General features: G+C 45.4%; 3 protein-coding genes across 5 annotated transcripts; 2 read left to right on the top strand and 1 right to left on the bottom strand.

Annotated features, from left to right (window-relative positions):
• Nucleotides 1-3,034: 3,034 nt before the first annotated feature.
• On the top strand, nucleotides 3,035-7,590 carry si:ch211-237l4.6 (uncharacterized protein LOC446130 homolog; the record flags this gene model as incomplete). Its single annotated transcript, XM_041069555.2, has 3 exons — nucleotides 3,035-3,292; nucleotides 6,374-6,467; nucleotides 6,540-7,590. Coding segments are annotated over 3 exons (519 nt in total), but the record flags the coding sequence as incomplete, so codon positions are not given.
• A 143-nt stretch (nucleotides 7,591-7,733) lies between these two features.
• Nucleotides 7,734-11,395, bottom strand: mettl3 (methyltransferase like 3). Its single transcript, XM_029139319.3, has 11 exons — nucleotides 11,164-11,395; nucleotides 10,469-10,659; nucleotides 9,915-10,367; nucleotides 9,657-9,832; nucleotides 9,189-9,402; nucleotides 8,895-9,082; nucleotides 8,723-8,761; nucleotides 8,537-8,645; nucleotides 8,265-8,330; nucleotides 8,047-8,159; nucleotides 7,734-7,953 (listed from the first exon to the last, which is right to left on the bottom strand). Exons 1-11 carry the CDS (start codon nucleotides 11,264-11,266, stop codon nucleotides 7,839-7,841), a joined length of 1,767 nt encoding a protein of 588 aa, XP_028995152.1. The 5' UTR covers nucleotides 11,267-11,395; the 3' UTR covers nucleotides 7,734-7,838.
• A 192-nt stretch (nucleotides 11,396-11,587) lies between these two features.
• Nucleotides 11,588-15,041, top strand: ttc5 (tetratricopeptide repeat domain 5). Of its 3 annotated transcripts, none has more exons than XM_029142748.3 (10): nucleotides 11,588-11,693; nucleotides 11,764-11,886; nucleotides 12,597-12,729; nucleotides 12,816-13,027; nucleotides 13,362-13,512; nucleotides 13,616-13,707; nucleotides 13,797-14,000; nucleotides 14,146-14,360; nucleotides 14,465-14,609; nucleotides 14,689-15,041. In XM_029142748.3, the coding sequence occupies exons 2-10, from the start codon at nucleotides 11,824-11,826 to the stop codon at nucleotides 14,806-14,808; spliced, it is 1,335 nt and encodes a 444-aa protein (XP_028998581.1). In that variant the 5' UTR covers nucleotides 11,588-11,693; nucleotides 11,764-11,823; the 3' UTR covers nucleotides 14,809-15,041. The 3 variants fall into 3 exon arrangements, with proteins under 3 accessions (XP_028998581.1, XP_028998579.1, XP_028998582.1); XM_029142749.3 differs by having other exon boundaries at nucleotides 11,633-11,693; nucleotides 11,824-11,886; XM_029142746.3 differs by having other exon boundaries at nucleotides 11,619-11,886.
• Nucleotides 15,042-15,309: the final 268 nt, after the last annotated feature.

The following is a 15,309-nucleotide window of genomic DNA, read 5'->3' as shown; positions in this document are numbered from 1 at the left end:
TGGAAAAACTATCTGCCTAAAAGGTGTTAAACTAACTTTTTGTTTGTTTCTGTCTGATTTGTGGACAAAAGAGGAAAAAGTGCAGGAGGGGAGCGGCGTGTCGCTCCTGTGCCTTCAACACCACCAGCTCTCAGTATGTGGAGCACGAACGTGAGGAGACTCCTCCCCGTGTTCTCTAGGATTAGTGTGATCAGTGAGGACAACGAATGTACAGAATGTCCCCTGCTCATGTGAGGGCACCGGGGAGGCGTGAGGGACTGGCCTGATGTATAGAAGGGGGGGGGGGGGGGCAGCAGCCTGTTCGCTCTGGCCCCAAATCACCCACACACGAACAAACCCCGCTGTGGGGTGGTTTTGGAGGTCTGAGGGAGGGGTCCGGAGCAGTAAACACTCGGAGCAGACCGGTCTGATCCTGCAGGGGCTCCATTTTAGCAGGTTCGCACGTCTTTGCAACTGGTCTTTCACTGATTAACGACGTCAGACCCCTATTGATAAGTGGGGAGGGTCCAGAGTGTCGGCACTGATTACTTGTCCGCAGTCACACACAAGCTGGGACTTTTAAACGTCAATGCAGAGTCGAGTCTAACGTAATTATATCAGAAGCAATCAAATGACACTTAACCTGGATTTGGGCGCCATTAGATACGTCGCCTCGTTCAGATGCATCATCAACATAATCCACTACCTCAATCAGCTGTTTTACAGCCTGAGCCTGAACCCGACGAGGGCCTTGCGTTCATATGGAGTGTTTTGCTATTGCTGCACATTGACAGTGGTGCTATTTCTGTCTCTTTGCGGTGGAGCAACCGCACCGAGGGATTAACTTTACAGAGTGGCCAAAAACTGTTGCAGGTTTCCACTCACCGGCCACTTTCCCCTCTGCACCAGCTGAAAGTGTCTGGTATCAGGATGACACTCGGGGGCATTGGGGCAGTGGCAGCGGCCCAGACCCTGCTACCCGAGCCCGCGCACGGAGCGGCGGCGCGTCCGCGCTCCGCCCGGAGCCACCGTACAAGAAGAGGAATGAGAGTGTGAACGTGGAGGTGACTGGAGGCGAGCGAAGGTTCGGAATCTGTTGCACAAACACAGGAGAGCTGTTATTTCATACACACGCGTAATTCACGGTTTCCTGTTTGTAAAAGGAGGACTGGCGGAAAATGAACCTGGCGTGAGTCACTGGGTGAAGAGCACATTTATTTACATGTGATGGTGTTGAGCGTATTTGATGTCTAAATGCTGTAACTCTATAGTCAGGTGAGCGGATTGGATTTAAAATTAGACCCATCGTCCCACAGCAGCGCGTCCTTCGTCCTCATACGCAGGTGGGAATTTAATCATGTGAGAGCGACGTGTTCATGAGGACGACTGGATTAGAGACAGATCGAATTCTCCGCCATGAAATGCAGGATTATAAATAATGATGACATGTGATTCACTGTATTCTCTATTTCTTGTGCTCACGATGAGAGCTGGTGCTTTGACCTGGTTACAGCCTGTACATGATGTCCCGTGGGTGAATCTGAGTTTAGTGTTTCCTGTGCGTGGCTGTTTTCATCAGGACAAACCCCTGCAGCCACCAGAGCCTGAGACCCAGGATGCAGAGCAAACGGGCAGCGTGAACGGTCCAAACGGCCTGAACGTCACCAAACATGTGCCTCCGTGGAGCAGAGAGACGTTCAGGACTGTCTGTCGGTTTGGGGTTTTCTGAAGCTGCATGTTCTTGCACGTATTACACAACTCATATACGGCACATATGAGTTCAGAAGAATCCCAACCAGCAGGTTGCGGCCGGCTCCACGTGACTCACAGGGAAGCGACCTGAGGCCACGCCTCCGTTCCTTGAAAGCACAAAGTAGCTGTTCATATGCTTTGTTATGATGAGCGGCTCTGACGACCTGATGTCAAAACAGTGAACAGGTTTCAATGAGTTTAATGAAATGGAGCCAAGAAATAGTTGAAAGCAAGTTAGCGTGTGTTTGTCCATAGAGTTTGTCAGGAATCAACAAATGATGCAGTTAAAGCCTCAGTATTGTGGAGTTTTGTGTTTTTAGTGTCTGTATTGTTGTGATGGTCTGTCTGTACAACCCCTAGAGTGGATGTGGAGGAAATGGAAACCTACTCTGCAAAAAGTTTAAAAAGGTGAAGGAAGACAAGTCAAGCGTCTGTTATTGTGTGAAGTGTGTGTGAGTAGGTTTGTCATTGCTTTCCATTTCTGCAGGCCGTGCCTCAATGCTCATATCACGTGCATTTGTGTTTTGCGCACAAACACACGTGTAATATTTGACCTTCAGAAATGCACAAACCAAAAGTCTTCAGTGTTTTGTTTGTGGTTAAATATGAAAACAAAAAGGAACCTAGTTGGCTTTGACTTCAGGTGGACGTTCATCATCTGCGTCAACCTTCAAACCTTCAAGTCAAAAAGATAAATTTGCTGACTGTTTTTACCACCTCTGTGTTTCTCTACTGTACCTGAATAATACTGAAAAACTACTATTAATAATACAATACTATATTAATATGTAATAAAAACATATATTACGCAAAAATTTCATATTGTAGTATATGTTATATGTAAATGCCAGATTCACATCAACTAATCTATTAAAATCAAAACATTTATTTTTAATTTACTATTTGTTGTTTATTTACATGTTCCGCACTTAAATCTACTAGTATCTGCTAATCTGCTAGTGAAAACAGGAAACACTGAAGCAAAACAGAAGTACAGAGACATAATGAGGTGAAAGATAATTATATCAGCAAACTTAAACAAATGAGCCTTTGCCAGAGGTTACGTCTTGATCAAATCACTGTGATTTACGGCGTCGCCTCTAATTTTGCACTGATGTGTCATTTGTGGAAAAGGAAGCGGAGCCAGTGATGCTCTAAGAGCGTTCTGTCTTATCTGAAGCAATAAATAAGCGGGAAGGACGAAAAAACAAAGGGGAAAGTGCGTACGTGTGATGGGAGACGGGCACCAGACGAGGAGGGGGAGGGAGGGAGAGTCTGGAGGAGAGCGGGGGAGGAGGGGGGGGGGGGCAGGCGTGTCGTCGAGCTCCGGGGGATTTGCTATTTAAAGTGCGGGCTCCGTGCGCCGCTCGAACCTTTCCACGGCGTCTGGGACGCACCGGGACGCGCGCGGTGCCAGGAAGCCAGCACTCACCTCCACGGAACCGCGTGTGGACGGCGGACGCACCGCGGCGGAGCAGGCGACGCGAGGATATCCGCGTTGCAGCGGGACGTTTGGCGAGAATATTCGCCTTCCAGCCGCCTTCCGCCTTCACGTTTTCAGGTAAGGTGCGCCATTCTGGTACCGAGGGCTGTTTGCTGTCAGGACGTGTCCGGTGATGAACAGGCGTGTGAATATAACGTTGACGTGTGTGAAAACAAGACGCGCTCGCGTCGCTGCTTTGGTCCGAGCGCAGGAGGCGCGCGTGCAGTAGAACTAAGTCCGTCTGGAATGTCGAGAGCTCTCAGCGGGTAAACACTTAGCAAACTTTATTCTGCGGACGCAATAAGTCACTCATTGTTCCCGTTAACTGTCCGGCCTCACGGTACCACCGGCACCGCCGGTTCGAGCCACATAACGGGACCGCTCGTGTCGAAGCGAACGCCTTCAGCCTCAAACGAGCAAAACGTTGAACGATCCCAAACTTCGGTCTGTGACTAAACCAGTTGAATGGTTAATTCAGGAGGAGATAAGTGATGTAGTGCACAGGATGAAAGCTCAGATTAGCCTGTCTGGCGCGGCTTTCCATTCAGCCTTCGCGTGCACGCGCACAGGGGCCTCCACCTTTGCGCACGAGCTTTGTACACAGTCCCAGAAATAAATCAGACGAAGCGAAGTATTTGTTTAAAGATTTAAAAATCCGTCATTTTTTAGACTTTTTCCCACAAGTTGGAAGAATTATTGGGTTTAAAGTGCACAAATCCACATCATACAGAGTTTCCTTAAAGTGTTGTATAACAAAACTTTCACTTCTGCCTGTTTAGCGATGCCTAAAGCTGCAGTTCTAGTCCAGACTCTGTTCAATCACCTGCTCTCAGTTCTGCAGCACGAGAAGAAACCTGAACAACAACCACGAACAACCAGCACAGATAAAGACACAGTAATAGTCAGTGCGAGCGCCCAAGCAAAGCTTATACTGTAAAAATATGAGAGTTTAAATGACTGCTGCGCTCGTATTTCAGGAGCCTGTCGGGCCACGGGTGTGTTCGGTGTGAGGGCTGCTGGCTCCAGCTGGAGCCGTGAGGCCAGAAATGGAGGCAGACGTGGCGTTAGTCGGGTGCGCGTACTTCCACCACCTTATAATCACCACGCCGGCGTGTGCAAACATCCTAAAGCCCACTTGAGGCAGCGGCTGCAGATGAAGCGAAGGGCGAGGGGTTACGGGCTGCTCCCGGGCCCAGCGGCCAGCATGCGTCCTGCTGTACGCGCCACCCAGCCCGCCAGGCCTGAGTGAAGCTCTGTGCTGAGGGCAGTGACACAGGGCAACGCTTTTACACAGAGCCCCGAGGGAGCGAGCGGAAAACCTGTGGGAAGATAGTGATCGTGTTACTGTGCGCTGTTTACAGGGCAGATAAAGAGCCCAGTGTGGACGGGGAGGATGATTAATGGGCAGAATGGATAAAACGTGGATTAAACAAACAGCTTGACGTCGCGTCGCTTCCACCGGGTTTTCCCAGTTAACACAACGTGTCGCCCGCGGCGCTGATGGAGCAGAGAAGCTCAGAGCCTCAATCACAGAAAGACTGAGGCCCCGATTCCACGGGTTCAGAGCTTTCATTCTTCAGCCTTTATTGTTCGTGCTCAGTCTTCTGCTTCTCCTGCTCTGGGCTGCTTGTGTGTTGCCAGACCCCCACAACCAACGGTGGTCTCGGTCCAAAATTCCTCACCACCGACCGGGGCCTAACTTTGTGTTTAGATGAGCAGAAAGTACATTAATTCACAGGCGTCGATGCAAACGTAACTGAACCTGCTCAGGCTGTTCTGCCCCAGTTCTTCATTCTGTACAGTCACGGGCCCGAGCGCGTAATCTGACCTCGCTATAATGCTCACACTGCGTCTGATGGAGACGCGCTGCCACAGCCACACCTGGGTGAGACTGAACTCACAACTCCCCCTCTGTCGTCCGCGTGCGCGCTGTCACGTCCCAGCGAAGTCGCGCCGCGAAAGGAGTCGGCAGTAAACAGTGAAAAAAAGGGAAAGAGCTCAGCGCGGTGTCGCAATCGCAGCTCGCTGTTTGTCATCAGATAGTGGAGTCTGTTGCTCTGAGTAATGAACAGAGGGGCTGAGAGGCTCATCGGCAGCGTCTGCTGTGCGTCGCGTCAGTCCGCGAGACGCCACGCGCCGGCTTCTGCTCCTCCCTCCCGTCAGTTTCAGTCTCTTCATCCTTTTCTCCCTCACTTTCCATATTTTGAGGTCGCTTTGCGTCACGGCGTCAACATTTTCGCGACATTTTGTGGTTGTGCTTGTGTTTATGGATATTTTGCAACTTTGTGTGGTTGTTCTTTTTTTCATTTATGAGCTTGCGTCACAGCCCTGAAGCTTTTACATTTTGTTCTCTAAAGATTTGCTGATCAGCAGTAGGATCAGTATGCAATACTACCTATAGGTATTTCAACACAGTTACAGTATAAACTCAGGCTTGTCCCCCACCCTCATTTCATCTGACCCATTTCTTAACCTGATTAGACTAAATACATTTCTCATTCTAAGCAAATTGAGCCTTGTTCTGGCATGCGGCCTCGTTTCCATTTAAACACTCAGCGGTGCCAGAGAGACAGCGATCTTCCTCCGAGGACCTGTGAATTTATCTGACTCCCGGCTCAGTGAATCAGAGCCACAGTACAGCACATGCAGCATGGAGCAAAGACTGGGCGTTCAGGGGCATATCTGGGTCCAGATAAGGGTTGGCCAACAACCGGTCGAGCTCTGCCGCGAGACAAAAAACAGCAACAGCTCACAATCCAGAATAATGGCTGGTGGAGAGGGAACATACAGAAATCAATCATTTTACTAATCAAACAGGAACAATGGCTCTAGCTTCACGCCACATATCCACTTGCCTGCTTATGGCTCCCATTCATCACAGAAGCTCTTTGTAATCTGTTTGCCCCGACGCCCATAAATTCGAGGCTGCCACGGCCTCCACCCGACGTCCGTTCCCAGGATTAGACGCTGTGACGATGATGTCACTGTAAATACAGACGCTTGGCTGGCGGCTCGGCATTGTGGCGCTCACATTAAACTAGCGTGCAAAGTCAGAACCGGCTGAACTGTGCCGGTGTCCCGGTGTGAGAAATCAAAGAAGAGAGTTGGAGGAAAAGTTGAAGCCGTGTTTGATTTTTAAACTTGTGCCTCTGTTTGCAGACGTCCGTCATGGGTGTGAAGATGCTGCAGTGTTTCCCTTTCTACAGACGCAGCAAAGAGCGCTGCAAGAGCAGGCAGTGCCCCCCGGAGGCAGGTGAGGAGAGGTCCCTGAGGCCAAATGAAGGAAAACTAGATGAGACGCTTCTCATTAACGTCCGTGTTTCAGTTCCCACAGAGGAGACGAAGCCACGCCTGTCCTCCACCACGTCCTGGGGCAGCGACAGCGACGGCGCAGGCAGCCGCGGCTCCCAGGTCTACTTCTCCACCAAGGCCAGGCTGTCCTTCAGACATCAGCTGGACAGCAACATCAACGCGGTGGACGCCACGTACTGAGGAGGACAGGGCTGCGGTAGAAACCATTTCTGACCTGTGCTGAAGACGCCAAGGCCCGACAGACGAGCTAGCGCATCAGGTGTCACCTTCAGATGTGATGGACAGACACAGTTTGCATTTTAACCACTCTTGTGCTTGTGATAAGGACTAAAGAGGGTGGAGCCACTGCCCTTACGGATGTTACAGAGGTGAAGAGACTTGTTTACAGAGTTGCCTACCAACAAGTGCATTACTTTTTCTACTTTTTTTCTTTTTTTATTCTTTTTGTTTGATCTTTGAGGAGAAAATGCCGTTTCTATTCTGAGGGCCAGAGTTAAATAGAGGAGCTTCACTAAGCCACATGAGGGAGAGGCAGAGGTATTAGTGTTTGGATTTCTAAATCTAACATTGATGACAATATTACTTTTTTTATTCCTCTTCTGCGACACAAAGCCTGCACACTAACAGTGAAGCAACGAAACAGAAAGAAAATTCTATTTCTTGAACAGCCGAGGGTTATGTTGACACCACGTATGATCTGAGCCGGGCTGAGGAGGTCTGACAGCTGTAGGAGCATTATGCTTTGGTGAATCATGCTTGGCTTCCGCTCCTTGTTGCTATGCTTTTCTTTACTATTTTTGGAATAACTGTTGTGATTTTAACGAAGCCTAACGACAGGGGTGCGGGATGAACAGGGTTCTTTATTCGTCTGCCATGAACAGACATGATTTTAAGTGGTGTTCCAAAATTACTGTGAAAACTTGTCAAATTTCAATGTTAAAAAAACAATTATCAGAAACTGAAATTGACAATATGTCAATATATGTCACAAACTGACATATAACACCAAAACAAAAGTAACTTAATTCTTTACTAATAAAATAATAATAATAATGTGCATTAAATGTGTCTTCTGTTTTTATTGATGGTAAATTTATGATTTGCAGCATAAAATCTGAGCTCATTCTCCAAGTTACAGGTACAAACTACTACAAAAAACTGACTCACATTTTGTATGTAATGCCTACACCAATAGACAGGCAATGTATCTTATCAATGATGTTTATTTAAAAACTCTGTTCACTTGTATAAAAATAAACAAAAAACAGTCTATTTACAAATGTCTCCAGACCTGTGTCGACTAATGATGACATCACTGCATGGTTTTGGGTTTGGAGATGACACCGTCTGGGTATCGCATCTTAAACTGTGCCACGACCTCAGGATCCAAGAGATGAATGCCATCGAGCTGATTTCCCAGAGTAATCCTACAAGTAAAAACACATTTGGTGGATGTTAACATATGTAGAACTGTTAAATGGGCTTTTACAGTAGCCCTACGATAAAGAAAATGATGGTACCAGTTAGGCTGGACATTGTGGGGCCGACCGAACAGCTCAATCTTCCTGGTGCCAGGCGAGAGCCTCTCTATCATACCATAGATCTCATCTGGCTTGTGACTGGTGGATCGAACCTGTAAGACAGTGTGTGAAGCGTAATGATATCACAGAAGCAGCCTCTCAGACTGTAGGTATCATGTGGAAGCTACAGCACAGCATGTGGAATTGTTGTCTTTTACCTCAGCTACTATAACATCACAGTCCAAGCCTCTGTTGAAGCCCTGAGGGTTTCCCTTCACACCCACCTAAGGGAAACAAATCACAGTTTCTAAGTCTGTTCTAAATAAATGAGCCAGTGGCAGCTGAGGAACTTTACAACACACCTTTGGACAGCCTTCATGTATGAACGTGCAAAAAACAGAAATAGTTGAATTCCTCAAGCTTGAAGCCCTGCTGCAGGCCCACGTTCCTTATATATGACAGGTTACAGTTTCCCTATACATAAACATACCAGACAATGCTCTTTCCCATGGTTCAGCCAATGACCTGTTCGACCAGTGCGGATGATTCTCTGAAGCTGGTTGGTTTTCACCCATATGATTTCATCAACACGCTCATAACTGAGAGGGATGGGAAAACATCAAAGAGCACAATCCAATAATACGTTTAATCAAATTACATTCAGAGCAAGACTTACCCCCAAAGACTGAGACACTCTCTGCCCAACTCCATAGCCCTGAACAAAAAGGAGGAGGGAGCGGAAAAAAAAACTGTTTCCAGAGTAATACTGCACTTTAATAAAAGCAGGAAAACCGTCTGAGCTTTCATTTCACAGACAGCTTTAGATATTTTAGGGTCATTTTAGTTACCTGCCAGTGACCCAGAGAAAGAGGAAGCCATCGTCCTGCAGCATGGGAATGTTGAGTTTCCTCATCTCATCATCAGTCAACGTACCATAGGGCAGCTCCATGTGGATGTCCCACGGAGGATCGGCCATGACAACGGCAAACTTACCCAGAATGGAAACATCCAAGTAGCGGATATCACAGCAGATCCACTAGTAGTTCAAACACCAATTTTAAAAAAGTGTTAAGAGTCCGTAAAAATGAATAATATCCATCTGTTTCTAGGGATCGTACAACATGTTATTCATCTCTTCTCACCTGTGAGGGAAAAAGTTTGCCGACATTGCTGTCCTTGTCTCCTTCATGGAGGCCGAGTTCTGTGGTCCCGGCCTGGGGGCCCAGCAGACTCCCCTCTGCTTCTGGTGGGCTGTCGATCTCATAGTGGACGTATTTGCAGGTGTCCATGTGGAAACAGGTGTTGAGGAAGGAGCAGTCACCAAGGCTCTCATCTGTGTGTTTGTTGATGATGCGACTTAACAAGACAACGTGCAATAGAGTTTGTGAGCTTTGGGTTTGGATGTTAAAATCCAGAAAACTTTTTGTATTATATAAAATAATAAGGTCTGGATAGAAATTGATTTATGCTGCAGAGATCTCAACAAAGTTTATTTCCAAATATAAAAACAACAGCACATACTAGCAGTTGTAGACCTTTGTTACAGGGTTTCAGATCAATGATTAATGATCAAGTTAAGTCAAATACATATTTAAAAAGCAAGCACTGACCGGAAATGTAGTTTGTTGCATGGCTGAGGTGTGTCTCCAGAGCGAACACACTCCTCCTTGGTCCCATGGTCACAGAACTCTTGGACCTGAGCACGGCCACGGGAACGGAACTTTTCCACAATAGACTGCTCCTTGGCAGTGCTGGTGTTCAGCAGCTCCAGAATCTCTCTGCTCACCTACACAAAATATCATTCATGGTTTTTTTCATGCAATATAACAAGTGAAACAGAACCACTCAGAATAATGATAACTCTGTACCTTTTTGCTCTGCTGCTCCTTTGTGGACTGTTGGTTGAGGAGACTCTCAATCTCCATGTCCAAATGGGACGACTGGCTTTTACTGCTCCTTCCTTTTTTGTCAGCACCACTTCCTGAGCCTGATGGACCTGCTAGCTGTGAGGAGGAAGCTGGTGTCAGAGAGCTGGTGGACGAGTGTGGAGGAGAAGCAGAGCTCTGCAGTGAGGCAGCGAAGCCTGCAGCTCTTTTGCTGTGTGTTGGGTCTTCTGCTTTCCTCTTGACTCCAGTCCTTTGAGCTCCTGCTCCAGATCCAATCATAGCCCATAGTTTTGTATGGTCCACTGCTACAACAACTGTAGAGGTGGAGGTAGAACTTGTAGAGGTTGAGTTGGGCTGCCGGACCTCGATGAGCTCCTGAGCAGAGAATTTGAGGAGCAGACTCTGGATGCATCCATGCGTCACGACAGATTCAGACTGAGTGGGGAAAATATCATCAAATTTTCAGTATTATACAGTCAAAATGACAATAACATAACTTTTCTATGTAATTCTGTGTTTTTGAAGAAAACACTCACGCTGTTAAGCTCATTTGTGATGGCAAGAGAATCAATAGGTAGTGAGAGACTCAGATCAGACAAATAGCCCAGCAACTTTTTTTCTAGTTCAGGGTCCGGTGGTTTTTCTGTTTCCTCCTGAGAGGTCAGATGAGCTGATGGAGCTGGACTGTCACTCCGGGCCGTGGAGCTGTCTGTGCTGCCACCAACGTCTGAAAGGGTGGGAGACACAAGTCAGGTAACGAGAGAAACCTCCTCTCCTCCTCCTTTTTCATAATGAGTTTTATGTTCTAACAATTTAACAGTCTTTTTGATAGAAAAGTGTAACATTTTCATTCAAGAATCACATGAACACATCATAGGTAATAGGAAAACTATGGCTGAAATTAAATATTTTATTAGCACATAAGCCTTTATTGTCATAAATATGTTACAGCAACAAAGAAAACCTTTACGCATTAACTCGCAATTAACTCGTACCTAACTTAATAAAATAACTCATAATAACTTATAATATCTACGTTGCGCTTAATGTAAAACAAATATCTATATGACAGCCAACAAAGTAATCAGACTGTACTAGTCATTAGCTAGCTTACTGAGACACACATGCCTACACAGATAACAACATATTGTGATATTGCTCTATTAGGACACTTTATAGAATCGATAAATGACATTTTGATTGCATGTCCCTCTGCCTGGTCTGAACGTACCCGCGGAAAGCTGTGTTGGGTCTTTCCTGCGTCGCTGCAGCCTCTCCCGCAGAGAGTCCAGTTGCTTCTTGTGCGCCTGGATGTTGCTCCAAGTATCCGACATGACGAGTTGCTTTTAGACGCAAAAAAATTATGAAACCCAGGCTGAAGTTTTCCGCTTTTACATAAAGTTGCTAACAGCCCGCTCCACTGATCCACTATGTATGGTACACGACGAAACACCGTCGATAAGCAACTTGATTGAAGCGTTCCGCTTGATGATGCTTGTATGTGAATGATGGACTCCAATATGTTGCCAGTATTAAATACATTACTTTTATTACTTTTGTTGTTGTAAACATCTTGGTATATATGAAATATTACTTGTAATAAATGTAACACGCTGTGAAGCGATCACACTATAATAACATTTCTTTAGTGATTTGCAACTGAGTTCTGTCGGAATCAATTCTAGTGAGGACATGTTCAACTTCCGGCGTCGCTGAAATTAAAAGCCCGTTTCCTCTCCTCTAGGATTTCTTGCGTTTCTGGTATAGTATATATCTCTATTGACAGCATAGGTTTCTTTTTGACAGTGTTCCACAACTTGACTACATTCAGTTTAGCGCCAGCTGCAGATAACATCGCTGCGGCACTAAACGGCTGCCTCTAAACCCAAAGATGGCGGAGGAGGAGAAGAGCAGCGAACCAGTGGGTGACAAAAACGACCTGCAAGGGATCAAGGTAAACCTTTCAATCCAATCATAACTGTGTAAAACCAGCAGCACGTTGTCTGTATGATTACTGTCCCTGTAACAGCCGTGTGTTGTTGCTTAGCTAGTTTACACGCTGCGCATCTAAACGACTAGTTACTATAACAACGGTCTGCACCTGGCACACACTCATCCACCAGTTTTTATGTAGCAGACCACGACACGAATAACCATTTATTTTAATACATAGGTAATATAACAATAAGAATAGCTCAACGGAGTCACCTAAAACCCCATAATATTAGCTTTTCATATACAGTAGATCATCAGTACCACATCTTGCTGAATCACCACAGTGTCAGTGCCTCGAGGCATCATGTTATGTCATTTAAAGGTAAAATGTATTTGTGTACCTGAGTCACCAATAGTACAAATACCCATTAGACAGGCCTACCATTAAAGACACATCTGGAAATAGGTTATTTTCTGAAGTGAATGTATTATCACAGCCATGATGTAAAAGGTCTTTCTTTAGTAAATCATAAATACAGATATAAACATGTAACTATTTCATTGAATTTTAATGTGCTATTACATATTTTATAAATATATTAATGTTTGGTGCAGTCACCAAATAGTGATGTACTGTAATGTAAATATAACTATATTAGGAACTATCAAGCACATTCTTTCTTTTCCTCTTTTCTTCCTACCTCTCTTCTTCAAAACCTCACGTTTCAGATGCTTGTGGATGAACTGTATAATTTTAGAGATCGCTATTTTGAGACCCATACCGTTGATGAAGCGGGGAAGAAACAAAGTGATGTCACACAGCAAATAGAAAAGACTCTTCAGAAGCTACAGGAACAAGAAGGTGAGTGTCTTCTTTACACATCAACACACAGTTTCTTTAACTTGTAAATAATCATCTGCCCTATATCTGTTTATGATTTTGCTCAGAGAGCTCTAAACACAAAGCAGAGTTTTTGCTGCAGAAGGGCAGGTGTCTGAATGTAGCGCCAGACTTCAGTGCCGAAGCAGAAGAGTGCCTTTCCCGTGCTGTGAAGCTGGAGCCCAGTCTGGTCGACGGCTGGAACACATTAGGAGAGCAGTACTGGAAAAAAGGAGACTTGATGGGTGCAAAGAACTGCTTTACTGGGGCCTTACAGCAGGTGCAGTGGAGAGCTAATTCAACAATTTTATTATGTACATTCAGTTATGTTGACTCTATATGAATAACCACAATTACACAATGTGGTTTCAAATGGAAAGTTCTCTGAAATCCTTTTAAAAATTATAGAATAGTATAACTAGACTTTTATTCAAGTGTCTCTAAAAAATCCTTAATAAATGCCCCACAAATTTCTTAGCTCAACTTAGCTTCTTCAGTTATGTGTTTTTATTGCTATAAACAGGCCAGTTTTGAAAAGCTCTATCCAGTTAACCATTTCAGACTTCTAGAGGTACTAAAAGCTCTATCTGCATCTGCTTTATCCTCCTCTGCAGAGCAAAAACAAAGTGTCTCTACGGAACCTTTCCATGGTGCTGAGGCAGCTGCCAGCAGCCGATGGTGATGCACATGGCAAGCAGGTGCTGGAGAGTGTGGACATGGCTCGACAAGCTGTCCAGCTGGATGTCACGGATGGCACGTCCTGGTGTGAGTAGGGTTTTTGAAGAAGATGGTGATAACAATAAAGAGGAAATAAGATTTAATAAGGATTGTACAAATTCTGAATTAATGTATGTTACTATTTTTACAGATATTCTGGGCAATGCCTATGTTTCCCTGTTTTTCACATGTGGACAAAATCCACAGTTGTCACAACAAGCTCTAAGTGCTTACGCCCAGTCTGTGAGTACTTAAATTTGAGCAGTGCACATATTTGTTCAGTTAACTTGATCTGTGCAATAACATTTTACTCCTTTGTTCTCTCTTTGTAGGAGAAAGTGGACAGAGCTGCCTCCTGTTACCCTGAGTTGCATTTCAATCGATCCACTCTGTTCCAGTATGAGGAGATGTTCGGGTCTGCTCTTGGTGGGTACAGTCGAGCGGCGGCGCTGGACCCGGGCTGGGAGGAGCCACCCGAGAGGGAGAAGCAGCTGCTGGAGTATTTGGAGAAAGTCACAGAGCTCATACAGAACAAGGTGGAAAACTGAGTCAATGTTAAAAATGTGTACTCTTATTGAGAGAAATCCCATTAAAGGTGAACCTGGTTGTTTCACCACAGGGTGGCAGCAAAACCCACTTTTTTTTCACTTCTCCTAACCTTCGGGTCGTTTGTCTCCTCAGGGGAAGGTGAAGGCGCGCAGGTTGCGGACAATGCTCTCTAATCTCAGCACGTCGTCTTTAGGCCCCTGCTCCTCCCCACAGTTCCGTTCCCCCACAGGCCGTGTCGGCAGCCTGGAGCCGCGAACTCTGTCCACCCTCACACACGGTCACAACGCAGGGGTGGCTGCTCTGGGCAAGGTGGTGTTCAGCCTGGCCTCTGAAGGGCGAATGGCTTTGTGAGTACACATTGTTTAGTTAGATTGTGACTGGAGATGTGTTATTATAACTTTTTATTTTGCTGGTGTCAAAGCGTGAAACACTTTTTTCTTTTTCTTTCCAGTACATTCGGCATGGTGGACAGTGAGGAAACTTGTATAGTTGTGATGGTATACAACACTGCAGACAGCTGGGGCGTCCTGATAGGAGACACTGTAGTTATTCCTGAACCTCAGGTCAAACGACACAGTGTAACACATAAAGAAAAGGTTAGTGCTTTACATGTATGAGTGCAGCTACCAAATAATATCTGTGTTGTTTCCTGACTTCTCTTTTCCTTTCTGGTAGTCGTTTGACTTTAGAAGTATACGAGTGGACTCTCCTCTGCTGCTCATCGTCAATGGCAAGAAACAGAACATCCAAAGTCAGATTGCTGCTTCTGTCAGCTACAAGCCCCAGAGTGAATGAGCCAACCAGAAGCAATAGGACCATTCTATGCTGGATATTGAAGAAAAGTCTGGATAGCTATGAACGTTTGAAGTCTAATGTCTGTGCCTGTGTTGTTTTGTACATAGAGGTCCTCATGTTGAACTGTCTGTAGAGTGACAGTTTATATTTATAAATATTTCTCTTTTTTATTATGTTGTTGGAACAACATGCTGTTTTTTGTATGTTAATAAAGCTTAAAAGATGCTACTGTATGTGATAATTGTGGCTTCTTTGAGTAACATTTAGCTTTAAACATTTTATTAGTGCGATATAATGGAAGTTATATCAGTATGTCATATTTTTCTGATTTGCAGGTTTAACTGTATTGATGCCATAACAATCCAGGTTCCCCAGTCATGACAGAAAGAAACTGAACCTGATACTGAATCGGCAATATACCTCTATCACATGTCAAAATGTTTTTTGGGACACTAGGATTATTATTTACGCTCTACAGGTCCAAGTAGACACACACAAAAC

Source organism: Betta splendens, chromosome 2, assembly GCF_900634795.4.
Source record: "Betta splendens chromosome 2, fBetSpl5.4, whole genome shotgun sequence".
Lineage (NCBI taxonomy): Eukaryota > Metazoa > Chordata > Actinopteri > Anabantiformes > Osphronemidae > Betta > Betta splendens.
Note: the sequence above shows the minus strand (reverse complement) of the source record. Positions and strands in the feature narration are given on the sequence as shown.